Source organism: Accipiter gentilis, unplaced genomic scaffold (assembly GCF_929443795.1).
Source record: "Accipiter gentilis unplaced genomic scaffold, bAccGen1.1, whole genome shotgun sequence".
In the NCBI taxonomy this organism is placed as follows: Eukaryota; Metazoa; Chordata; class Aves; order Accipitriformes; family Accipitridae; genus Astur; species Astur gentilis.
Window position 1 is genome coordinate 729,326 of NW_026060824.1, and position 25,583 is coordinate 754,908.

The 25,583-nt window shown below is 51.4% G+C and overlaps 2 protein-coding genes across 2 annotated transcripts in view; one reads left to right on the forward strand and one right to left on the reverse strand.

The window, feature by feature from the left end:
• The window catches only part of LOC126036843 (electroneutral sodium bicarbonate exchanger 1-like), a 720,476-nt gene that overhangs the window by 607,326 nt on the left and 87,567 nt on the right, over positions 1–25,583 (forward strand). The gene's annotated exons all lie outside the window — the stretch shown is intronic.
• LOC126036859 (electroneutral sodium bicarbonate exchanger 1-like) lies at positions 95–12,239 on the reverse strand (the record flags this gene model as incomplete). The annotated part of the gene is made up of 21 exons (XM_049797072.1): positions 12,107–12,239; positions 11,505–11,640; positions 11,128–11,288; positions 10,012–10,197; positions 9,815–9,903; positions 9,536–9,693; positions 9,070–9,157; positions 8,418–8,564; positions 8,154–8,245; positions 7,646–7,820; positions 7,376–7,509; positions 6,593–6,838; positions 6,383–6,488; positions 5,305–5,466; positions 4,467–4,580; positions 3,967–4,128; positions 3,103–3,354; positions 2,222–2,290; positions 1,505–1,678; positions 1,262–1,405; positions 95–160 (listed from the first exon to the last, which is right to left on the reverse strand). Coding segments are annotated over exons 1-21 (2,979 nt in total), but the record flags the coding sequence as incomplete, so codon positions are not given.

Sequence of the window (25,583 nt, forward strand, 5' to 3'; positions counted from 1 at the left end):
AAGCGTAGGCGTGCGCCGTCGCTTGCAGAGTAGCACGGTCACGTTCACGTGCAATCCTTTACCTTTTTCCTCCCTGGATTCAAAGGGTTTCTGTCTTCAAAGTGAGAGCCTTCCATACGGTCATTTGTGACATTTCATCCAGGATAACAATCTCAGAAGGATCAGTCCTGCAATAAATATTTTACACAGCAATCCGTGATTATGGGAACTGATGCCACCAAGAGCATTAGCATCAGCAAGAGGAACAGCGGAGCCCCGAGAATCAAAGCTCCGCATAAGTGTGGGGGATTTTGCTGGATAAGGAGTTTTGGGAGGCAAGCCCGGGAGCTGCAGAGCAACAGCTCTGTGCAAAGGCTCTTGCTGGGGCTTAGCCCCGGTCCAGGTTCCTAAGCCACTGCTCGTACAGATCACGCCTGCAACTCCTCATGTGTTAAGTATGAGGATCTCCAGCTACCGTAAAGGCACTGATGAGGCAAGGTTTGAGGGTCAAACACGAGTGCTGCAGCCACTCTGCTTGCGGTCAGAGCCCTGCAATCACTTCCTGCAGCCCTGCCCCCAAATTTGGTTTTCCCACCAAGCTGCCTGCTGGTTTCTGTGGGATGCCCCACAAAGAGGCAAGTGGAGAAAACTCTGCCAAACACCTTCAAGCTAATCTTGCCGGGGGTCCTGGCGCTTGGTGGAGCTTTACCTGTCACTGCTTTGCTTTGGGATATCCACATCACTGGTCTTCCCCACGTTCAGCTGAACTGAACTTGCAGCAGCAGCAGCTTCCATCACCCTCCTGGACTCCTGATGTAAAAAAGGGACAAATCACGTTCTCTGTCTTTGATCAAAGTGGAGATAAGCTGAATGCCCAGCACAAACTTAGCAGTCTGCCCTCCGCTTCTGCCCCTTGGCAGCTATAGGTATTAGTGCAGCAGGGAAGAAACCGTTCACTCCAAAGATTTCGGGGCAGGGGGACTGTGTGTTCAAAACACGATTATGAGCAAGTCTTGCCAGCAGCAGCAGCAGCAGCAGCATCTAATAATAATCATCATAATGATAATGACCTTTGTGAAAAACGACTCGTTTTAAAAATTACACCTGTATTCAAGCGTTCAGCTCACTGCTACTTGAGGAAACAAAGGTTACAAAAGTTACAGGCTATTGGGATCTATTTCGATTGAGTGCTGATCTTCCCCCAACATTTCCAGACAAGCTGTAAGAGAAACAGGCAATCTCACAGCCACACGGAGATGTCCAGCCCCGAGGACACAGCAAGCCTTACCTCTTCTTCTTCTCCGGCTTCATTTCTGGCATCGTCCAACTTCTTCTTCCTTTCTGGCATAAGGTCATCCAGAAAGCTGAGCTCTCGCTTTGAGAAGCAGAAATCCATCGCTTTCCGGACAAAGACGAGAGCCAAAACCTTCATGAATAAGAGGGAAGATGCGGTGAGCTCAGAGACGATGCCACCTCTCACTCCAACACTGCAAACACCCCGCTGCTGAGCGGTGGCAGCTCTTACCATCATGGGAAAGATGATGGCGGCACGGGACACCTTGATGGTCCAGAGCAGGACGAGGCAGGTCAGCTGGATCGCCGTGAAGAAATGCACCTTTCGCAAGGGCACGTGCCGCAGGTAGATGAAATCCGGCTGGTGTTTCGCCGGCATCCAAAACAGCTTCAAGCGATCAAAGAACTGCGAAATAAAAGGGAAAGGTTGCCACCTTGGGACTGCGGCAAGTTTCTGGCCCTCTCGAGACGTGGAGGCACTTTGCAGCATCTCGCTTGCCGTCAGAAATCCTGGATCCCACCGCATTCCTCCTGGGAGCAGCACCCATTTTCCCTTCGCTCCATCTAGCAACCGGCTTGGCCCTGAGAGCTGCCCACCAAACGGCAACTATTCCATGCCATTCCATTATTAGCATTTCTCGGCCCACTGAATCCCCCCGCGAGGATTTCCACCAGTGGTAGAAACTGCCTTCCCTTTGCACCAAATTCCCCCGCTTTTCACGTAACCAAACACTGACCTGCCCTAAACCCTGCAACAGAGAGCGCTGAACTTGCCTGGTCCTCCCAGCCCCATATACCTCCTGTGACTCCACCAATCTCTTTTTTACACAAAAGAGTTTCATTGCTTGCTCTGCGAGAAGTTTTTCCCATGCCACTGCTTTTTTCCCTGCTGCTACAGAGACAAAATACCAGGGAGCCAACATGCTGCACGCTGTAAAAGAGTCCGTACCTGAATTCCTCTGAGTGACGACACACCCATGTAGAGAAAGACGCCATAAAGCACAGGCATTGGTATAAACTGGGGGGGGGGAAGAAAAAAAAAAAGTAAGAATGCAATCGTTTCTTTTTCTGTATTGCATTTTCAGTATTACCACCCTCTTCCACAGGCACTGCCTAAAATTGCTTGAAGCTTTCCAGCTTCCATTCAGGCTTAGAGATGGGTCAGATTTTAACCATTTTTTTGCCATTTTGTGCGCACGAGTGAGCTAAGGCTCTGCTTTAGGCTGAACTTGGGAGTTACCTCTCCTCAGAATAATCCTATTTTCCAGAAAGGTTGGAGGAAAACAGGCGATTTCACCCGTGCTACCCTATGCCGCATTCTCTGGCGGTAGAAGAAACACTTCTGCCTATTCTTGGGGCAACAGGCAAAGGCCACAGGCCTCCTTTTAGCCTAGAGACGAGATTACTTTGTGGGAGGAACGTTCAAGGAAGCCCACGGGGATGACCTCAGTGTGTTTAGCTCCTGGGAACGGCTGCTCCCGGGCATTTGGGGAGCAAATTGCAGCCAGTAAAGGGCTGCCTGTTTGAAAGACAGCAGATGTGCTGGTCTGAATATGCTCAACTGTAACCCATAAACATGGGCGGGCCTGAAAGACACCCAAAAATTCAAGCAGTTGCGTTGCTTGCTCGCCTCGAGCACACCAAACGGGGGCCTGAAGGGCTGCAAAGCCTAACCGAGGCTGGTTCCCACCGTGGGTCAAGCCCCAAGGGTTGGGATACCTCCTCCTCCTCCGCTCCACAACTAACTACTCAGGCCTGCAGAGAGGGGACTGTTTTGCTGTAACCTCCAACAAGCTCGCGGTTGTTGGGTGGTTTGCATTTTCCTCTCACCTTTAACACAGAAGTGAAGAAGACGGAGCAGCCCATGAGCACAAAGATCAGCAAGCCAGTGACTCTCTGCTCTCGTATCCCCAGAAACTTGGGTTGTTCTCCTGGAGCTGAGCAGTCAGACTCTACTTTGAGGCTATTCACGTGGGTGATGGACAGGACGGTCGCAGCCACAAACCAGGGCAGCCCCATCACAGAGCACACCCCGAGCATCACGGCCACCACAAAAAGGTCCAGGTGGTACCCGCATCCTTTCTGCAGGCAGGAAAACAAGAAACAGAGCATCCCATAGCACAAGAGCAAGGATAACGTCGCAAGTCAGACTCAAACCCTGCTCGAGCACAAGTCAACTTCTTCAGAATTCAAAACAAGAAATGGAAACAAGCAAGCGTGTATGCAGGCTTTGCACAAGCACCTGGCATGAAAATCTGGCAGGAGTTCAGAAACAATGGATATGCAGAGCTTGTGCGATAAATACTTCTCCAAAATACAACAACCCACAACCCAAAACCACCAAACCATTTTTTCTACTCACAAAGAAAACTGTACCACTTGGATGGAAGGTGTGACTCTGAGTTATCCCTGGCAGCGCATCAAAACAATTCATTCCCCGCACCTGCTGCTGCTGCCATTTTAAAACAAAAACGCACTTCTCTATTGCTCCAAGATTAATTTGCTCCTCCAAAAGGTTGCTCATCTGAACTGCCCTGTCACTTGCTCCCTGCATCATCGTTAATCCAGGAGAGCATCCTGCCACGCAGCCTGACCTTGTCCCAAACCAATGCCTTCAGAAAGCATCGGGAATAAGAGCTTCTCCCCAGACCTGCAGCCCAGAAGGGGCTGGGGTCATCCCTCACAGGCCCTTACCTTCAGCTTGTGCTCCTTCCTGTTCACAATAACGGCACTGATCTGCTGGTCCATAAATATCAAGATGGTGCAGAGCAGAGCTGGGATGAGCGCAGCCAACACCGTCCACCAAGGGTTGGGTCCTATGGGGTTGATGAACCACCCGCGGTCGTCTCTGGTAGGCTGCAACAAAGCCCACGCATCAGCATCGTCTCCCAGCCCAGGCACTCCACTGGCTTTCATTTTCCCCTCCCTCCCTGTGTCAGAGCACCTCCCAGCCCTGGCTTCATGTCCCCCTCTCCCGGGGGCTTCAGCAGTGCCAGTCTCCTCTTTGCAAGCACCTCTAGATACTTCCCCTGTAGGTATCTAGTTTTGGGGCCATCTTCTCGTTTCCAGGAGGAAGCAAGGCACTTGGAGGTGGAAGAGGAGATGGTCACACCACCAGCATCTCCTCCAGACTCAGCCCTGCCCTGCCCCGGCATCACCTTGTGGCACCCCCACGTGCCAAAACATCCCGTTACCTTGAACGCATGGGGGACCTGGAGCTTCGGCGATGGGATCCCAACCACAAAGTCAAGGAGCACCATGATGACGATGGTGAGGAAAACAGCAAAGTCGCTCACTGTGGACCGTACCTGGGGCGAGAAACCAGAGGTGAGAGGGGCATGGCAAACAGGGCCGTAACGCGAGATGCAAGAGTTGCAGACATCCACAACATTAAGGCTGCTTAACCAAATCCCACCACCCCTCTGAGCACATGCAGCCTGATCCCTTGCTTAGATACTGCTGCTGTGTTTGTCCCTGTGAGATCTGGGGTCAGACAATAAAAAAAGCTTAATTAGGCGGACAAGGGTTGGTTTAAGTCAAAACCTAAAAATAATAATAATAATATTAAAAATAAGAAAACACATGTCTGACACTACAGCTACACTCACAGCTACAATGGCAACAAGGCACTGAGGCATCCTTTAGTCCTCAAAAGGAAGCTCCTCATTCGAATCTACTTTCCGCTCGAGCACATAATGCACAGAAGGTAGGGAAAAAATCCCCCAACCCCAACCCCCAAAACTTTGGGAAACCTGACTTCCTACTACCTGAGGAGAAAAAAAAATAAAAATAAAATAAATCAACCCCCCAAAATCTTCAATCTGGGGCAGGTCACGAGGCATGTGGGAAATGCTACGATGATTTTGCACTCATGGAAATGAGTGCGGGACATCCAAGCTCTTGGAGAGCTTGGCCTGCAAGGCCAACGTTTCCCAGCTTGACCAAGGCAGGGCAAATACTGCTTAGTGCTCCAGGAAAGCCATTTTGGGAAATGAGTGTGGAGATGGACACTGGCCACCATCTTCTACTTACTCTGGTTGGAAAGTAGCGGCTGGTTTTAAACTTCTTCAAGAAGCTTGACAGGGCAAAGGTGGCGAAGAAGAGGATGCAGCACCAGAAGAACACGTCAGGGGTGTAGGGGCCGTCGCGTCCACAGGCAGGTCCTTGAAACTCCCCACGCAAATACCGACATTCCTGGAGAAACAGAGCGTCAGGACACAAAGGCAGTGCACGTGCGGCAGGGAAACCTCGCATAGCTAGGGGGTTTTGAGGATCTTGGTCCAAGATCCACGACCCTGTAACTGCTCCTGCCAATAGAGATTTATATTTAATGAGCAGCAGCAGCTGAACAAGTGACACATTGAACTACACAGCGGAGAAATGAGATGTGAGGGGACACCATACCACGCACCCTTGGCACATCCTCTGCCTGCCATTCGAGCAATCGTGGCTAAAGAAGACACCAGAGGGGAAGGAAACACTGGAAACTCTTGGGGATAGAGAGAGAGGGAAGAGGGAAGGAGGGCTAAAGACAACCATGGTAGGAAAGGAGGAGAAGAGACAGATCGTCCCTCCCCAGGGGAGGTCTTGCAGAACCTGGCCAAGAGGGGATGAAGGCCACCATAAGAGCCTGCTGCCCTAGGCCCGGGCTCTGCTTCCGGCAACAACAGCCTGAGAGGCTGCTCAGACAAGCAAATTTATGCACGTACCTACAGACAGCACTGAACGAGAAAGCAAGGCCTGGAGTTACTAGGAACCCATTAAGGAGGCCAGCTACTACCTTTCAAGCATGAACTTAAGTCCTACAACTTCTACAATAATCAAACCACCCACTACTTAACCTTCCTCCCAGTCAGAAATACTGTCCTGCAACAGGCTTGACGGGGACACTTGCTACCCACAACGTTGGGGTAGACTGGACAAGGTGGACTCTCCTCCCCAGGACCAAGCGGCTTAAAACCACACGCTACATTTAGGCAAGGACTTTTCCGAGCAGCACTAGCACAGTTTGAAGCCCATCATTCCCTGAAGGGCTCTGACTTTTGCACCAGGCAAATGCCCCTGGACCCCATGGACGCGGCACGAGGAAGCAGTGGCTCGGGGCACTTACGGTCACCGTGAGGTTTTCCCAGGCGATGCCAGACACGTTGATCTTGTTGCTCGCCCAGAAACGCAGCGTTTCGTTGCTGGGATGGGTCGGTGCCTCACACTTACAGCTGGGAGGAGAGAAGCCAAGACAGGGGTAAGGGAAAGGTGATGGAGGTGCAGCCCGGAGCTCCTGCCAAGGGGCAGCAGCTTTCTCAGGGGGAAAAAAACCCACTAGTAGCTGGTGAGGAAGTCCAGCTTGCTGTGCATGTGCACAGGGTAGGTGTCTCGCAGGTGACTCAGCTTCTCCAGAGCCTCGTAGATGAAGATGATGCAGATGAGGGAGGCAAAGGCTTCTTCCGTGAAGCGGGTGACGTAGCACACCAAACAGCTGGCGTCGGTGGCCACCAGCACTATGCACAAGAAGGCGGTCCACAGCCCAATGCACGCCCGCAGAGACAGATAGGAGAGCGTGTATTCCCTGGGAAAGCAGAATGAAACAAAGGCTGGAAAGGCCAGCAAGAGGCCCTGAGCCATGCCTGCCTTTGGGGAAAACGGGGAGCAATTTTGGAGCGTGTCAAGGCTGCGGATGGGAAATGCAGTTTCCATGTACTACTACAGAGAGCCTCGGGGCTGTGGTGCAGGGTGTAGACCCACAGCAGGAGAGGCCAATTATTTAGTTACCACTGTTTAACACGGATCTCGTGTTAACACCTTGGAGGCTGCTTGAGGTCAGGTCCCTCTTGGGCCAGGTGGTGTTCTCCCACATCACCCTGACGCCCTAACACTGAAACCAGCTGGGTTTGCACCCAGTCACCTGCTGCCAGCAAGCTGGGGCTTAATAATAAACCTTATGGCAATAAGGGTGGTTTATCTCCCATCAAAGCCATCGCAACAAAAGGACTGTCACTAAAATCTAGCAACTACCCCTAAGAAAAAGAAAAGAAAAGCATCTTTTCTCCATCACTGCCCCCTTCTGAAGGCTCTCGCAGCACCCAGCTGCGGCAGCCTGCCTTACTTGCAGAATTTGTAGAGGATCTTCTCAAACACCAGGACGGGTCCGGTGCTGCCGAGGATGGTGAGAGGTTGGCCGGCAAAGAGGCAATACACCACGCCGGCCATGGACGCGCCCAGCAGCGACTCCATGGCACTCTGTCCGGGGAAGAGAGGCGGCCGTGAGTAAATAAATCGTTAGGGAGAAACAAAAACCAAAGCCGGTTCACTGCAGCAGGGACTTTGGCCTGAGTTTTACCCTCCCCCATCCCCCCCAACAGAGAGAGGTGCTCACTATGTGGCCATTGGTCGCCTCCCCCAGCAGTCCCCCAAAGGTGATGACAGGGGACATGCAGGCACAGTAGAGGAAGAGGAAGGACGCCAGGCACTGCAGGCTCAGACCATCCCGGAAGTCGCTCCAGAACCACGGGGCTTTCCGCTTCACGTCCAGGGTCAAACCTCCAAAGAGCCTGCAGGAAGGAAAAAGAAGAGAGTCTGTTCTCTTGGAGGAACACGTCGACTTTGCTTTGCTGCAGAAGGGCAATCACAAGCATAGAGTAACTTTCGTGGCTAAAAAGAAGCACTCTCCTTCAGCCCAAATCAAGAAAACCTGCGTGCAACGGTGATGGTTGGGGCTGAGCCCAGCTGCCCAGATCTCCCCCCTGCCCAGCCCAGGGGACCAAGCTGGCAATGTGGAGCCCCTTCACTGAACCAGCTAACCCCAAAGACCTGCTAGAAGGGAAGGTGCATGCTCAGATTTGAGAGGCAAACAGAAAAAAACCCCAAACTATTACAGCTCCCACCTTCCCGTCCGCTGCAGTTCAGGCCCACTGTGTTTCTCCAGCGTGCTGTGAGAAGCACTGTCATCAAGAGCTCCTGGCATCTTCCTTTTTTCCTGTTAAAATGGAAGTGAGATAAAGCTATGGACTTGTAACCACTGGCTTGTTTTGCTTCTGGTCTGGCTCTGTGACTGTGTCAGAGTGGGACCTTGTGAATTTGGGCCCCTGAACAGCATCCCCAGCCATCCTGCCCATCCCCCTCATGCCTCCCGCCGATGTGGCACCCACCTGCGAAGGGACGTTTTTCGGGGGCTCGATTCGGATTGATGGATCCCACTCTCCTGGCGGCAAGACCGTGACCTGATCCAGAAACTCGTCGATGCCAGCCACGAGGTCAGCCCCGTTCTTGGCTTTATAGGCAACGTCACGGAAAACCTGCCAATAGAAGACAACCTGGTGAGAGGACAACCCAGCTCGGATGTCCTAACCAGTGCAATAAGCTCTTGGCTAAACGCAAGGCTTTTTCACCAAAATTCCCTGCTGGAAAGGGCAGGAAATATTCCCCCAAAAGGAAAAATCTGCGCATCACGGCACTTGTAATCATCTCCCCCACGAGGCCCCCGTCCCCCATGGCACACCATACCCTTCTGCTTAAAGAGCAAGAGAAGTTTTACTGGCCCTGGCAATGCCACCACTGGGGACAGCGTGCTGGGGACCCCGGCGAGAAGGATGAGGTGCAGGATGCACCCCGGGCGGGATTTCAGCCTCCAGGATGTGGGGTGATGCAAATCTGCGTGTTTGCTTTGGGGTGAGAAAGAGGGCTGGGCTATTTGGAGAGCTGCGGGCAGCTGGGACAGCAAATCCTCTTCCTCACTACTTCAGAGACAGGGAGAGCTGAAGAAAGGCAAAAATGACCCGGAGCTATCTCATCTTGTCGCACCTCATCCGTCATGATAGTGGCCATGGACCTGCCGATCTCATGGTACTGATGGGCTTTTCCTTCTGGTCCAAGCAAAACAAACAGGAACCTGGGCAAGAAAAACAAAATGAGAGAGAGAAGAAGGTGTCTTTGCTCCAAGAGCACCCAAGGAAAGCCCTGGCAGCTCCCAGCCCAGAGCGTGGCTCAAGACGGGACACGTAGGCTCAGCGATGCCGCGATGAATTTGAAATTCTTCAAAACAGACGGCAAATGTAATTTGGGGGCCAACTTTCATTACAATTGGCCGATGGGTTTAAAAGCTACAGCAGGGAATGGAGAAATGAAGGCGAGGAGACGTGGGTGGGGGAAACGTGCTTGCTCCCCCTCCCACTAGCCTTGTTCCCTTGGGACACCAAACTGATGCCTGCAACTTGATGTTTGGTTGGGTGTCTTTTTTACGGAAGAAATTTGCGCTTCTCATTCGCACCTTGTTGGGATGGGAACTTCCGTCATGCCTGAGAGGAGGACAGCCGGGCTCAGGCGGACAAATGCCACGATGGGCTGGTGAAGGAAATCCAGCTCTCCTACGAGCACGTTGGATGCTTCAGCCCCGGTGGGAATTTTCTTCATGAAGTGCAGCTCCGCCTGGGCACGACAAGCGATTTTCAGGCAATTACCCCAAAAGCAAAGCCCACAGCGCTCTGCAGCACACTCTGCAAGAGCAAATCTGGCCCTAAAGGCGTTAAGAAAGCTACGAGTGTCTCACCTTGCTTAAATCCATAGCTCTGCTCTCACGGGTCACCCCATCTTTAGCTTCCGCAGCGGTGGGAGAAGGACAAGGGGTGATTGTTTGGGCTGGTAGGAAAAAGAAAGACACTCAGAAAGATGGACAAGGAGCAACTGGGACGCTTCTCCTTTGCCTGGGCAAGTCTAATGGGGCCACAGCCCTGCAGAAACCCTCACCTGGCTTGTAGAGGAGGTGCAGGTCCGACTGCCTCTTGCTCACATCAGCAAACGAGCAGACAGCGGGGAGAAGGTTGGTTGTCTTCTCGTTCTGATGGTGGTGCTTCCTCAGAAGGACTTCTCGAACTTGCGCCCGCACGTGCTCGTCAAACTCCGTGGACTGTTCTTGCTGGGCCAGGATCATATCTGAGGATGGCAAAGGGAAACAAAGCCATCAGAGCAGAAACCCCAACAAGTCCCGACCCCCAAAGCCCCCAGGGAAGGCTGTGCCACACAGGCTGCACCCTAATGCCCGCTCAGCCTTGCATAGCAAGGCCTTTTAATAATGTTCAGCCTTTGCAGTGAAAACGAGAATTTTCTTTTGCTAAGAAACATCATCCAAGTGCTTATTCATCATTCCGCTAAGATAAATATTTCCCATTCTAAATAATGCAATTTTCTTGCCCGACCTGGCCTTTCTGACTCTACACGTTTACCCAAATTATAAGCAATCTATAGCACAGACGTTCCCAGTTTCCCGTGCTGATCGAGTGCAATTTGCTGAGCCCAGGGAGAAACATGCTAAGAACGGCTCCGACTTCTCCAGCCCTTGAAAGGGCTGAATGGAGACCTGCTGCCAGTCAAAGATAACTTCTCCAAAGCGGCTTTTGCAATTAACTTCAAGTATCTTCCCCACAGAAATACACTGCTTGGTCATCGCCAGAGAAACTCTGCCTTAAAACTCTTAAATGCTGGATGTTAAGGCAAAAGTAAAACAAAGAATGCGAGGAAACAGCTTGTAAGAAATAGTTCCTTTAAGGTGGTTCAGCTCTTACGCAGACTCCGTATTTCTAAGAGCAGCCTGCTAAGCCCTGACACACACTCCTTTTTGGCTGCAGAATATTCTCTAGTGGCTTCTCCAACTCCACAAACTGCTTTCAAAAGGACCCCATATTGGAATAAAAAAACAGTGCGACTGTTGCACGCCCAGTCTACATCCAAAAACAGCTCATGAGAAAAACACAGTGGCACTTCTGGAAAAGGACGTGCCATTGGGGCAGGGTTTGATTTGGGAGTGAAGAGCACCGTGGTGAGCTGAGCTCGGCCATTCCCGGAGAGATGCAGTGCCCACGGTACCTGCAATCTCTTCGATGCTGTTGGCACAAACGTCCAGCAGCACCGACCCATTGCTGATGCAGCTCCTCAGCTCGGAGAGGCTGTGCAAGGACAGCGTGCCAACGTAGGGCTTGCTCCAGCGCTCGCCGCCGTCTTCCACGTCCTCCTCAAACTTCAGCCACCTGCGGACATCGGGTGCAATCAGCCCCATTGCACGAAAACAGCCCCAGCTCTGCAGCCCCTTTGACAGAGCCACGGGGTGGCAAGAGGAGAAGGCTCCTCGTGCCGCCACCTGCAGCTGCAAAAGCTTCGCGTCCTGGAGAGGAGAAAGCAGAGCCCACGGGCGCTGCCAGTGCGGGGACTCCTCTCCCACCGCAGCCAAAGCAGCAGGGATTTACCTTGCCGTTTCCTTCCACTCGGCATCTCGGCCCTCTTTTACACAGATCTCATCCAGCTCGGAGAACAAGTGGTGAGGGATGTGCTGCTCGTCCTCCTTGGTCCTGAGAATGAACTGCACCCGCTGGGACGGGGAACCTGGGGGCAGAAGGCAAAGACCCATCCCGTTACTGCGCCTGAACACAGCTTGTCACCCTCACGTGCAAAGTGGCCATCAGCACCAGTGCAGCCATAAACACTGGGCTGGCCCCTCTCCTCTGCGTCTCTCTGGGCTTGCACAGAGCCGTGAAGAAGGAGAAGCATCTGGTCCACCTCTGCATAAGGATGGGCTGCTTTCCTTCCCCACATTGCCATTTTTAAAGCCAGGATCCCTCTAAGGAAGACGAGCCTAAACCCATTATGCATTTAACTGCACTTAAAAAAACAAAAAAAAAGAAAAAAAAAAGAAAAAAAAAAAAAAAGAAAGTAAAACTTGGGAAAAAGAGGGTGTTGCTCAATAAGGCCACTTTCCCTCGGAAGAACAGCAACTCACTCAAACTAGCCACGGGGACGTGCTTGCAGAAGGCCCCAGTGCCCACGTTGCCCCCAGTTTAGCGAATGCCGCGGTGGGACTTACAGTGGTAGCCCTGCTCTGTCGGGGCAGACTCCTTCTCCCGTTCCCCTTCCCGATGCTTCTGGCTGTGGCGTCGGTGATGCCGGTGGCTCTGCCTAACCAGTGGCATCTGCGCGCCCACGTACAGGGTCCGGTGGCCTGCGAAAAAGCAGCGTTTTTTGCAGCGCTCTCGGCATTGCGGCAATAGTTGAGGTGGCCGGTGCCTTGCTAAGCCACGGTTCAATCCCAGGAGCAACGCCAGCTTCCCTTAATGTTATTTTCACTGGACGTCCTTTTTTCCAAGCCTATTTTACTCGAGCTTTGCAACAACACAGCAACAACAAGTGTTGGCTCCGGGTCATCTAAAAGTGCCCTGAAAGTATCGGACCTCTTCTCAAATTCCAGCTTCGGCTGGACAACACTCAGACTTGCTCATTAAGCAGCAACACGAGCTAATTATTTTCAAAAGCTCTGTATGGCACGAGGCGACAAGAGACGATCAAATCAGTCCCATTGCAATGAACTCCAGAACAAAAAAAGAAAATCACAGCCCCGTGTCTGCAGCCCTGAAATGATTCTCCTGACCTCTCCAAGCCAGGAGCAACCTCTGCGAGAAAAAAAGCCGTGAATTATCAAGCCCCGTGGCTACAACTCACACCGTGGCCTCCCGGGAGGCTTTTTCCCTCCGTTTAAAAAGCCATAATAGTAAAAAATGTGACAATAACTGTGTTGCTTTATTGAGAAGCGCGGCACGTTTCGCTGCACATGATTTGACACCCAACAAGGCACACTGGAGAGACTTTGTGCAATGGGAAAACGCGCTGGGCTAGTGGCTCCTCCACCAGGATCTCAGCAGAGACTCACCTTCCAACTCCTCCTTCTCATAGCAAATACTGACAGCGTTGCTCCTTCTTCCCCGGTCAATCACTGCCTCCTCGTCATGTCTCTGTTTAGCAATGACAAGAAGGGAAAAGTTGGGGCTGGGGGTGGAGAGCTCCCTTACGTCCTCCCAGACATCACCCACCCCTGCATCCACGCGAGTCCACGAGCCATCACGCCTCTGCGTGCCTCCTCCTCCTTCAGGCACAGCCCTAAAACCACGGACTTGTAGGAGGTTTTTCTTCCCATACGCAAATAAAACAGCCCATAACATCACCTGTACTGTATAACACGAGAGTCTGGACGTATTTAATACAGCAGGAGAGGGATGAGTGTTTCAGACAAAAAAAAAACCCACCTCCCACTTTGTTCTTGAGGTTCCTGTCTAAAAAAGTGATTTCCAAAATGGAAAAAAAACCCCCAACCCACAAAACTGCACTTTTGAGCCCCGGCCGTGCTACCTGTAACTCTTCCAGAAGTGTCATTTTGTAACGCCCGTTTGGGTTCATCCTCACGTCAGTCACTGGGTTTTGGGGACAACTGAACCTCCAGGTCAGTCAGGGGCCCGATTCCCCAGGGACTGATGGAGTAGCCCTCACGGGAGGAGCTAAGTGGCACCCAGTGTGCACCAACTCCAGAGACACAATAGGGACCATTATGAAATCACAAGCTATGATGCGGATCCAGGCAGCTATTTAAAGCCACGCACCCCTAGACCCTTCCCGCTTGGAAAACTTAGTGCCTGGGCAGAAGCCAGCTCTGCTTTGAGCAAAAACTCTCCAGAATAGAGAACATTCCTGCATGAGAGGTGTCAGGCTCAAAAGTGTGCAGAAAGAAAACCCTTCACAGGCTCGTTCACCCTCCTGAGAGGCAAAGCCCATTAGCAGCATCATGTTTTCTCTCTTTTTCTTTCTAACAGTAGAGCTGAAGCTCTAGCATCCTGAGGATAACAAGAGGTACAAATACGGTAAGGAAAAAGAATATCTTATTGGATCAATGGGTAGATTCAGAAAAAAACCCTGCTACACAGTAGTTTATCCTGACTGCTAGCTAGAACCGAGAAGACTGTTTTTTCCACTTGGGTCAACAGTTCCGGTGAAACATACTACCTGTCTAGGACGGCTGCATCTGAGGAACAAGAATTAGTTATTTGCAATACAAGGAATGAGTCATTTTGTGTCATGATATTCATCAGACTGCACAGAGAAACAAGAGACAAATGCATTTGAATACCCATGTGTTGTGTTACGTTTTAACCACTTAACATTCCCCAAGAGCTCAAGAAGACAGAGCAGAAAGACAGGAGACAGGTGAAAGCCTAGAGCGCCAGCTAGACGGAATGAAAGACCCTCTTCCTTCTCTGAAGCTTCAGCAAGGCTTCCTTCACCTGCTTGTTCCTCCGACTGTCAATGACGGGGTTCAAACTGGGGCTGACGAGACTGTAGAAAAGGGAAAGAACTTTCTCCCTCCCAGAGGAGTTACCGCTCCCGGGCCCCGCGTACACGAAGATGGCGTTTCCATAAAAGACACCCACCACGGTCGGGTGGGAGCCACACGTGGAGGTGGTTTCGTGCCATCCTGGCACAGAGCGGATGCGCAGATCGGTGGCCAGGCTGTCCAGGGAGCAAATCAGGATTAAGGCTAAAGGGAAGAGGAAGAAGCACACACAAACAGCAAAGATCAGGACTTTATTGGCAGGAGCGGCAGGGCAGGCCAGCTTTGAGACAGCAAGAATTTCACAGGAGAAGTGGACAACCTCGCAGGGGCCACAGAAAGGCAGGTGTAAAGCCAGAGAGGCTTGCAGTGTACCAAATACGAACGCCAAAGCCCACAGAAATGTGGCAAGGGTGAGGCGCAGCCTCCAGATCACGATGAGGGCATAGCGCGGGGGACGGCAGATTGCCACGTAGCGAACATGAGACATGACGGCCAGCAGCACGCACGCTGTAAGTGCAAAGATTAAATAAAGATGGCTCTGTGCCCCACACCCAGCAAAGGAGGGGGTTCTGCCTTGTCCAAGGAGGCTCCTTAGCATATGGGGGACATTGCTGGAGGCGTAGCAGATGTCCGCGATGGAGAGGTGGCAGAGGAAGAAGTACATGGGGCTGTGGAGGCAGTAGTCCGGGCAGATAAGCAGAAAGACAAGTGCGTTTCCCATCAGAGTGGCAGAGCAGAGGGCAGAGAAAAGGCCAAAGAGGCAGCGCTGCAGGGCTGGGGTGCTGCAGAACCCCAGGAGGACGAATTCTGTGACCGTCGTTTCATTCTGCACGCTGTGCTGGAGGTGAGGCAGCACAAACTGCGACCACGGAGATCTGGAAGCGAAGGAGCAAGGAAAAGGAAAGAAAAAGGAGAGTTTTCCTAAGAATGTCAGGTCCTTTACTCTTTACGCTGCAGCTCCCTTCTCCCCGTTTTTCCCTCTGACTCCAGTGAAAGGTGCGTACTACCCTCCCCACGCTGAGCGACGTACATCTGAATTGCAAGCTCCAATCTCTCGGCAAACTTTGAGCAGTTTGACCAATCTCGCACAACTTTGCTGCCTAGCTTGCCCTTGAAGTCTTTCTTTTCCTGGGTTGGTTTTGGGTTTTTTTTTGCAGGGGGTGGGGAGGGGCAGGGTATGGTTTGGCTGTTGGAGGAGATAAAATGATGAAGATTGCAGGTGTCGATTAAGGTGAAGTCAGAACAACTTCAAAGCAGCTATTTTAAATTAAGTCCATATTAAAAGGAATGCACAGTTCACAGAATAATTCCAGTTTTACCATTAAACCAACCAGCATTTCCAAGCCACTGCTGTGTCCTCTTTACCTTCGTGAAATGCATTCCTACTGAATCCTGCAGTTGCTTGATCCAACTCCCCTATCCCAGCTACTGCAGGTCCGGGAAGGTCAGGCAGAACGTCACCTTGGTTCCTGCTGTGCAGCTGCTCGCCCTTACCAGTTTCGCAGGGTGCTGGTCAAGGTCCCTGGGCATCCCCTGGCACTTGTCTCCACGCGGCTCTCTGGTCTCCAAGATCTTCTGCCACTTCCAGGATATTTCCTCCAGCCAGGATCTTCACCTTTTCCTTCCTGGGTCCCTTGCTTCTCTTCAAGATCCCTTCTTCTTTCTGGGAACCCTTCTTTTTGACACCACCTCTTCTTTCTGGAACCCCACACCCCCAGTTTTCCTAATCTGTCTATGTGAGCAGTACAATGCCTGATCAGCCTCCAAATTAAGGCTTCTCTCTCCTAGCTCTTTACTAACTGTAGGATTCGGGACACGCCACTTTTGATTATTCCAGGTGTTACCCAAATTTACAACCAGCCCACGCTGGCTGCGTGTAGCAAGAAGCAGGCTTCTGCTTGACAGCTCAGAACTCAGTTTCAGACATTCACACGCACAGACCTTGCCGCACACGTGCACCCAGTCACGTGTTGCCTGGTAACCTTCACAGTTTGAGCCGGTTTTTTGTCTACGGCCGGGCTTCAGAGGCAGGGCATGGCCACAGAAGCGCATTCCCCCCGTCAGTCTGTGAAGTGAGCAAGGGAGAGTCAATACTTGTCTGGTGAGCCTCATACCCAGGCAATGTGGTCGAGCCCTCTCCTGTGACAGCCCTGGCAAAAGCCACAGCAGGGTGCTCCCTTGCCTCTGCCTAGGTCACTGGGCTTCCCCTGCCTGCCATTGCTCCTTTGTCCTCCTCTGCGTTTGTGGAGATGAACCTTTAACCACACAACCTAACACCTACAACACCGGGAAAAAGAGAGGCTGCAGAGGGTCCAACGGGGAAGGTCGCCGATGTAGAATGCTCTTTGTGAGAGGCAGCACACCCAGCTCACCTCCTTGCTCCTGAGCTGCTCTATCGGAAGCACTGCGTGCAGGACGCTCTGTTCAACAGGCTGTGTCTGTATCTGACTGCCTTGTCCTTGCTACAGCACCATGTGCTGGGGGAACGCCACGGAGAGCAAGGAGGACGCTCTTTCCCCAGGAGCAACGGAGGGTGCTCAGCTGAGTGCTGCTGCAGGGGCCAAAGTGGGGCAGGCAGGCAGGGAGGGGAACGTAGGAACGAGGGAGCTGGCAGTAACCGGCCAGTCTGGGAGATGCCCGAGAAGCTCGAGAACCCTGTAAGCACAGGACGAGCTTAGAGGAGGTTCAACGTGAGGCCCTGTGGTTAACCATCCCCTCCAGATCTGGACCTTCTCTGGTTCCCGAGTTACCGTGCAGTTTCACAGCCTGGTGCAGAGATCCTGACTGGGAGATCACTGTACCTCCAGGAGTTAGGGATCCACCTAACAGTTACCCTGAGCGGGTGCAGGTCTGTGCTGCGCTGTACGTGCAGCGTGGCCTTCAGGCTGCGTCCCTACACATGTCCCTTGGCCGCAGGATAAACGGAGCTGGTTGACTGTAACAGAGGAGCCTCCAGGCAGCTCCTGCTTGGTACCAGCGATTACGCCACCTGCGCGGCCCTGCCGTTACCTAAAGTGCAGCGAGAAGTCCGCGTGTGAACATCCTTTACGCACAGAGGTGTTTTCTTCTAAGAAAAGTTGCATAATACCGTGAATGACCAAAAGGAGGAACTTCTCCGCTTCTCCACCGTAAAGCGTGCCAAGGGAAAATCCATCTGGGGTCTGCCCAATGCTGCATGAACGCAGGGTCCCCAGCATCTGAAGGGACCTAAGATTTACTTGCTACCTAGATGCCTCTTCTTCCTGGCTACGTCGCCTCCCAAGATCTTGCCCACCCCCAGCCTACTGGAGACGGGGGAATGTTAGAGAGACAGCCTTGATGCTGTGCCAGCACCGCTCAGCCATGGCCAAAACACTGCTGTGTTATCAACAGCTTTCTAGCTACCAGTACAGAGCACAGCACTACGAGGGCTGCTGTGGGATAAAGGAACTCCAACTCCGCCAGATCCAATACAGAAGGAAAGTGGAGGAACAACAGAGGGAGCAGCCCAGGGACACAGAGCCCCAGGTCTCATCTGGCCACTCCTGTGACCATACAGTGTATTCAAAATCAAATACCTGAAGTGCTCCCTTAGATGCAGTTTACAGCCAAGGGACAAGAAGGTGGCAGTTCTGCATTTTGCAGCTCCCAGGCTGATGGCAGAGCCAAAGCAAAAAAAAACAAACCCAAAACCAAACCAACCAAGAGAGGTAAAACTGGAGCACAGGGAGCAAATGTTTTCTTTCACCTTAGGCCAACTGCTCGGACGCTCTCTATGCTGCCCTGCTGCAGAGGGCATCCCTCTCGTACCAGTAAGAGACATAAGAGTGAATTAAAGCCAGGACCCCAAACCAGACCAAAAACCCGGTCATGATCAAGAAGAAAGTGGAGAATGCATCAACTATAACAGAAAATTATTTTGGACATTCCCAGTTTACATTTGGAAAAAAGAGGGGAAAAAAAAAGAGGAGGAATTAGGTATTAAAAGAAGAGCACTGAATGATAAAGCAGTAGCAGTCCCTCTACCACTACAAACCCACACCCCCACACGCACGTACGCACACAGACTTAACACCACCAAACTCCCCTTGACTGTGACCTTCACCTCAGCTTGCTGGTCTAGAGATACTGAATGCCTGAAGCACACCAAGGATAACTGAAAACATCTGCATGGCTTTAATGGGAATCCTCCAACTGAAACAAAGCGCTTTCTCCCTCTGTCTGCGTTGGCACATCCCCGAGTCACGCTCTCACTCCTCTCCTTCAAAGTCAAGATTCCTAAACGTGAAAAGCGGGAGTGGGGAAAGGCGAAGGGGAGAGAAAAAGAGGGAGAGCATCATCAGTGGAAGACCTGCCACCTGCTGCTGATTCAGCCCTGTTTGGGGGACCACCCCAGCAGAGAGGAGCTGGTTTACATGCCACGGTCCACAATGCCTGTTCCCAGGGACAGGCCGTTTGCTCAGCCTTGCCGGCCAAAGCGTGGGAAAAGCGTAGGCGTGCGCCGTCGCTTGCAGAGTAGCACGGTCACGTTCACGTGCAATCCTTTACCTTTTTCCTCCCTGGATTCAAAGGGTTTCTGTCTTCAAAGTGAGAGCCTTCCATACGGTCATTTGTGACATTTCATCCAGGATAACAATCTCAGAAGGATCAGTCCTGCAATAAATATTTTACACAGCAATCCGTGATTATGGGAACTGATGCCACCAAGAGCATTAGCATCAGCAAGAGGAACAGTGGAGCCCCGAGAATCAAAGCTCCGCATAAGCGTGGGAGGTTTTGCTGGATGAGGAGTTTTGGGAGGCAAGCCCGGGAGCTGCAGAGCAACAGCTCTGTGCAAAGGCTCTTGCTGGGGCTTAGCCCCGGTCCGGGTTCCTAAGCCACTGCTGGTACAGATCACGCCTGCAACTCCTCATGTGTAAGTATGAGGATCTCCAGCTACCGTAAAGGCACTGATGAGGCAAGGTTTGGGGTCAAAAGCGAGTGCTGCAGCCACTCTGCTTGCGGTCAGAGCCCTGCAATCACCTTCTGCAGCCCTGCCCCTGAATTTGATTTTCCCACCAAGCTGCCTGCTGGTTTCCACGGGATGCCCCACAAAGAGGCAAGTGGAGAAAACTCTGCCAAACACCTTCAAGCTAAATCTTGCCGGGGGTCCTGGAGCTTGGTGGGGCTTTACCTGTCACTGCTTTGCTTTGGGATATCCACGTCACTGGTCTTCCCCACGTGCAGCTGAACTGAACTTGCAGCAGCAGCAGCTTCCATCACCCTCCTGGACTCCTGATGTAAAAAAGGGACAAATCACGTTCTCTGTCTTTGGTCAAAGTGGAGATAAGCTGAATGCCCAGCACAAACTTAGCAGTCTGCCCTCTGCTTCTGCCCCTTGGCAGCTATAGGTATTAGTGCAGCAGGGGAGAAACCGTTCACTCCAAAGATTTCGGGGCAGGGGGATTGTGTGTTCAAAACTCGATTATGAGCAAATCTTGCCAGCAGCAGCAGCAACAGCAGCAGCAGCAGCAGCATTTAATAATAATCATCATAATGATAATGACCTTTGTGAAAAACGACTCGTTTTAAAAATTACACCTGTATTCAACTGTTCAGCTCACTGCTACTTGAGGAAACAAAGGTTACAACGTGGGATCCAGGCTATTGGGATCTATTTCGATTGGATGCTGATCTTCCCCCAACGTTTCCAGACAAGCTGTAAGAGAAACAGGCAATCTCACAGCCCGACGGAGATGTCCAGCCCTGAGGACCCAGCAAGCCTTACCTCTTCTTCTTCTCCGGCTTCATTTCTGGCATTGAGACGGGGAACCAAAGGAACCTTAGTAGATATAGTAGATTTATGAATGTAGATGGGAATTGTTTAATAATTATCTAGCTTATAATGAAGTTAAAGAAGTTTCAATAGAGGTAGATACGGCCCAAGGGGATGAGAAGTGATGTTTAACGTTTGCATTGTTGAGGCTGACTGGGACAGGAGATAGTCCTTGATAAGAAGCGGCAGTCAACTCCAAGAACCAGCCAAGACTGGCCTTAGGATTTGGACAAATGCCAAGAGACAACTGAGTCTGCGCAGGGACAGAAGGTTAAGGGTTCAGCGTGAAGAAGACATATAGCCTTCATCTTCACGACCACCAGACAACCACCATAAGGAGGCACTGCACAAGCGCAATTGAGAGGAGACTATGGAAATGACTTCCTAGAGCTAATTTTAATAAGACGCGGGGATAGATAATGCCTATGTATAAGCATACTGCGAAACTCTATGTATATGTAACACTTGACTGTATAAATTTAAAGTGAACTGCCAAATCAGGTGCGCATGACCTTGGTGGGACTACCCCCCGTGCTGCCCAGCGCTGAATGAACATACCTACTGATTGTGGAGTCTGTTTTCCGCACATCAGCATCGTCCAACTTCTTCTTCCTTTCTGGCATAAGGTCATCCAGAAAGCTGAGCTCCCGCTTTGAGAAGCAGAAATCCATCGCTTTCCGGACAAAGACGAGAGCCAAAACCTTCACGAATAAGAGGGAAAATGCGGTGAGCTCAGAGATGATGCCACCTCTCACTCCAACGCTGCAAACACCCCGCTGCCGAGCGGCGGCAGCTCTTACCATCATGGGAAAGATGATGGCGGCACGGGACACCTTGATGGTCCAGAGCAGGACAAGGCAGGTCAGCTGGATCGCCGTGAAGAAATGCACCTTTCGCAAGGGCACGTGCCGCAGGTAGATGAAATCCGGCTGGTGTTTCGCCGGCATCCAAAACAGCTTCAAGCGATCAAAGAACTGCAAAATAAAAGGGAAAGGTTGCCACCTTGGGACTGCGGCAAGTTTCTGGCCCTCTCGAGATGTGGAGGCACTTTGCAGCATCTCGCTTGCCGTCAGAAATCCTGGATCCCACCGCATTCCTCCTGGGAGCAGCACCCATTTTCCCTTCGCTCCATCTAGCAACCGGCTTGCCCCTGAGAGCTGCCCACCAAACGGCAACTATTCCATGCCATTCCATTATTAGCAATTCTCGGCCCACTGAATCCCCCCGCGAGGATTTCCACCAGTGGTAGAAACTGCCTTCCCTTTGCACTGAATTCCCCCGCTTTCACGTAACCAAACACTGACCTGCCCTAAACCCTGCAACAGAGAGCGCTGAACTTGCCTGGTCCTCCCAGCCCTATATAACTCCTGTGCCTCCACCAATCTTTTTCTTACACAAAAGAGTTTCATTGCTTGCTCTGCGAGAAGTTTTTCCCATGCCACTGCTTTTTTCCCTGCTGCTACCGAGACAAAATACCAGGGAGACAGCATGCTGCATGCTGTAAAACAGTCCGTACCTGAATTCCTCTGAATGACGACACACCCATGTAGAGAAAGACGCCATAAAGCACAGGCATTGGTATAAACTGGGGGGGGAAAGAAAAAAAAAAAGTAAGAATGCAATCGTTTCTTTTTCTGTATTGCATTTTCAGTATTACCACCCTCTTCCACAGGCACTGCCTAAAATTGCTTGAAGCTTTCCAGCTTCCATTCAGGCTTAGAGATGGGTCAGATTTTAACCATTAAAGATTTTGTGCGCACGAGTGAGCTAAGGCTCTGCTTTAGGCTGAACTTGGGAGTTACCTCTCCTCAGAATAATCCTATTTTCCAGAAAGGTTGGAGGAAAACAGGCGATTTCACCCGTGCTACCCTATGCCGCATTCTCTGGCGGTAGAAGAAACACTTCTGCCTATTCTTGGGGCAACAGGCAAAGGCCACAGGCCTCCTTTTAGCCTAGAGACGAGATTACTTTGTGGGAGGAACGTGCAAGGAAGCCCACGGGGATGACCTCAATGTGTTTACCTCCTGGGAACGGCTGCTCCCGGGCATTTGGGGAGCAAATTGCAGCCAGTAAAGGGCTGCCTGTTTGAAAGACAGCAGATGTGCTGGTCTGAATATGCTCAACTGTAACCCATAAACATGGGCGGGCCTGAAAGACACCCAAAAATTCAAGCAGTTGCGTTGCTCGCTCGCCTCGAGCACACCAAACGGGGGCCTGAAGGGCTGCAAAGCCTAACTGAGGCTGGTTCCCACCGTGGGTCAAGCCCCAAGGGTTGGGATCACCTCCTCCTCCTCCGCTCCACAACTAACTACTCAGGCCTGCAGAGAGGGGACTGTTTTGCTGTAACCTCCAACAAGCTCGCGGTTGTTGGGTGGTTTGCATTTTCCTCTCACCTTTAACACAGAAGTGAAGAAGACGGAGCAGCCCATGAGCACAAAGATCAGCAAGCCAGTGACTCTCTGCTCTCGTATCCCCAGAAACTTGGGTTGTTCTCCTGGAGCTGAGCAGTCAGACTCTACTTTGAGGCTATTCACGTGGGTGATGGACAGGACGGTCGCAGCCACGAACCAGAGCAGCCCCATCACGGAGCACACCCCGAGCATCGCGGCCACCACAAAAAGGTCCAGGTGGTACCCGCATCCTTTCTGCAGGCAGGAAAACAAGAAACAGAGCATCCCATAGCACAAGAGCAAGGATAACGTCGCAAGTCAGACTCAAACCCTGCTCGAGCACAAGTCAACTTCTTCAGAATTCAAAACAAGAAATGGAAACAAGTAAGCGTGTATGCAGGCTTTGCACAAGCACCTGGCATGAAAATCTGGCAGGAGTTCAGACACAATGGATATGCAGAGCTCGTGCGATAAATACTTCAAAAAACAACAAGCCACAACCCAAAACCACCAAAACCTTTTTTCCACTCATAAAGAAAATTCTACCACTTGCGAGGAAGGTGTGACTCTGAGTTATCCCTGGCAGCGCATCAAAACAATTCATTCCCCGCACCTGCTGCTGCTGCCATTTTAAAACAAAAACACGCTTCTATATTGCTCCAAGATTAATTTGCTCCTCCAAAAGGCTGCTCATCTGAACTGCCCTGTCACTTGCTCCCTGCATCATCGTTAATCCAGGAGAGCATCCTGCCACGCAGCCGGACCCTGTCCCAAACCAATGCCTTCAGAAAGCATCGGGAATAAGAGCTTCTCCCCAGACCTGCAGCCCAGAAGGGGCTGGAGTCATCTCTCGCAGGCCCTTACCTTCAGCTTGTGCTCCTTCCTGTTCACAATAACGGCACTGATCTGCTGGTCCATAAATATCAAGATGGTGCAGAGCAGAGCTGGGATGAGCGCAGCCAATACCGCCCACTAAGGGTTGGGACCTATGGGGTTGATGAACCACCCGCGGTCGTCTCTGGTAGGCTGCAACAAAGCCCACGCATCAGCATCGTCTCCCAGCCCAGGCACTCCACTGGCTTTCATTTTCCCCTCCCTCCTTGTGTCAGAGCACCTCCCAGCCCTGGCTTCATGTCCCCCTCTCCCGGGGGCTTCAGCAGTGCCAGTCTCCTCTTTGCAAGCAGCTCTAGATACTTCCCCTGTAGGTATCTAGTTTTGGGGCCATCTTCTCGTTTCCAGGAGGAAGCAAGGCACTTGGAGGTGGAAGAGGAGATGGTCACACCACCAGCATCTCCTCCAGACTCAGCCCTGCCCTGCCCCGGCATCACCTTGTGGCACCCCCACGTGCCAAAACATCCCGTTACCTTGAACGCATGGGGGACCTGGAGCTTCGGCGATGGGTCCACAAAGTCAAGGAGCACCATGATGACGATGGTGAGGAAAACAGCAAAGTCGCTCACTGTGGACCGTACCTGGGGCGAGAAACCAGAGGTGAGAGGGGCATGGCAAACAGGGCCGTAACGTGAGATGCAAGAGTTGCGGACATCCACAACATTAAGGCTGCTTAATCAAATCCCACCACCCCTCTGAGCACATGCAGCCTGATCCCTTGCTTAGATACTGCTGCTGTGTTTGTCCCTGTGAGATCTGGGGTCAGACAATAAAAAAAGCTTAATTAGGCCGACAAGAGTTGGTTTAAGTCAAAACCTAAAAATAATAATAATGATATTAAAAATAAGAAAAGAGATGTCTGCTACTACGCCTACACTCACAGCTACAATGGCAACAAGGCACTGAGGCATCCTTTAGTCCTCAAAAGGAAGCTCCTCATTCGAATCTACTTTCTGCTTGAGCACATAATGCACAGAAGGTAGGGGGAAAAAAACAAACCGAAAACCCCAACCCCCAAAACTTTTGGAAACCTGACTTCCTACTACCTGAGGAGAAAAAACATATAAAAAAAAAATCAAACCCCAAAAATCTTCAATCTGGGGCAGGTCACGAGGCATGTGGGAAACGCTACGATGATTTTGCACTCATGGAAATGAGTGCGGGACATCCAAGCTCTTGCAGAGCTTGGCCTGCAAGGCCAATGATTCCTAGCTTGATCAAGTCCTAGTTTCTGCATGGGTGCCACCACCTGAAAAGAGAATTAACCTCAACAGTTCAGAACACTTTCCAAAAGCCTCTGAGGGCATCAACCTTGAACTGCTGTCTGATGATGATCACACCCTTGCAACAACGTACACAGGGAGCCAGATTATGCTGAGCCATGGCTTTTTTATTAATACTTATGAATACTGTCATTATTCATTTTTTATCAGAGGCTGAGACAGCAACAACTCATAAAGTTTCAGACCAAGTTTGAGCCCTACAGAACACTCCTTCAGCAGGACCCAATCTAGAGGCACCTGCTTAAAAATACAACCCTTAAACCTAAGCAGCTCCAGCTCCTTTTTCAGAGCAGCTCAAACTTCTGGAATTATTACAGATCGCAGCCTCCAGCAATTCCCAGTCCCCTCTCAAACTAAAAGCTCCAGAGCTCCTCGACTGAGCTGGTCAAGGTTTTGCCCACTCACAGAAGCACTTGCCCATCATCTCTGTCTGCCTGACTAGCAGACACAAGCAGATTCCTCCAGGGCAACACCCTCAGGGAAAGTCTCTTTTTCACTTCTAAAGGACCATCCTCCTCACTTGATTTACATCCTCCCCAGCTGACCAGGCTGCTCAGCACCCTGTGCTTTAGTTACTTTGCTGGCTGCTAACTCAAACTTCCCATTGCAGCCTTACCACACAACTGTTACCTCCCACAACCCTCCTATTCATTGTCCCCTGCACACCCAAAGGCCGCTTTCCTTTCTCTGCCTTGCATGCCAGCAGTACCACACACTAAAACACTCTCCCTTCACTCTCCTTTCTCAGGCTTGCCACTACAGTGCCTTCTAGAAACTGAGAGCAGCAGTTATCCTAAAAGGCCTGCTCAGCCCCT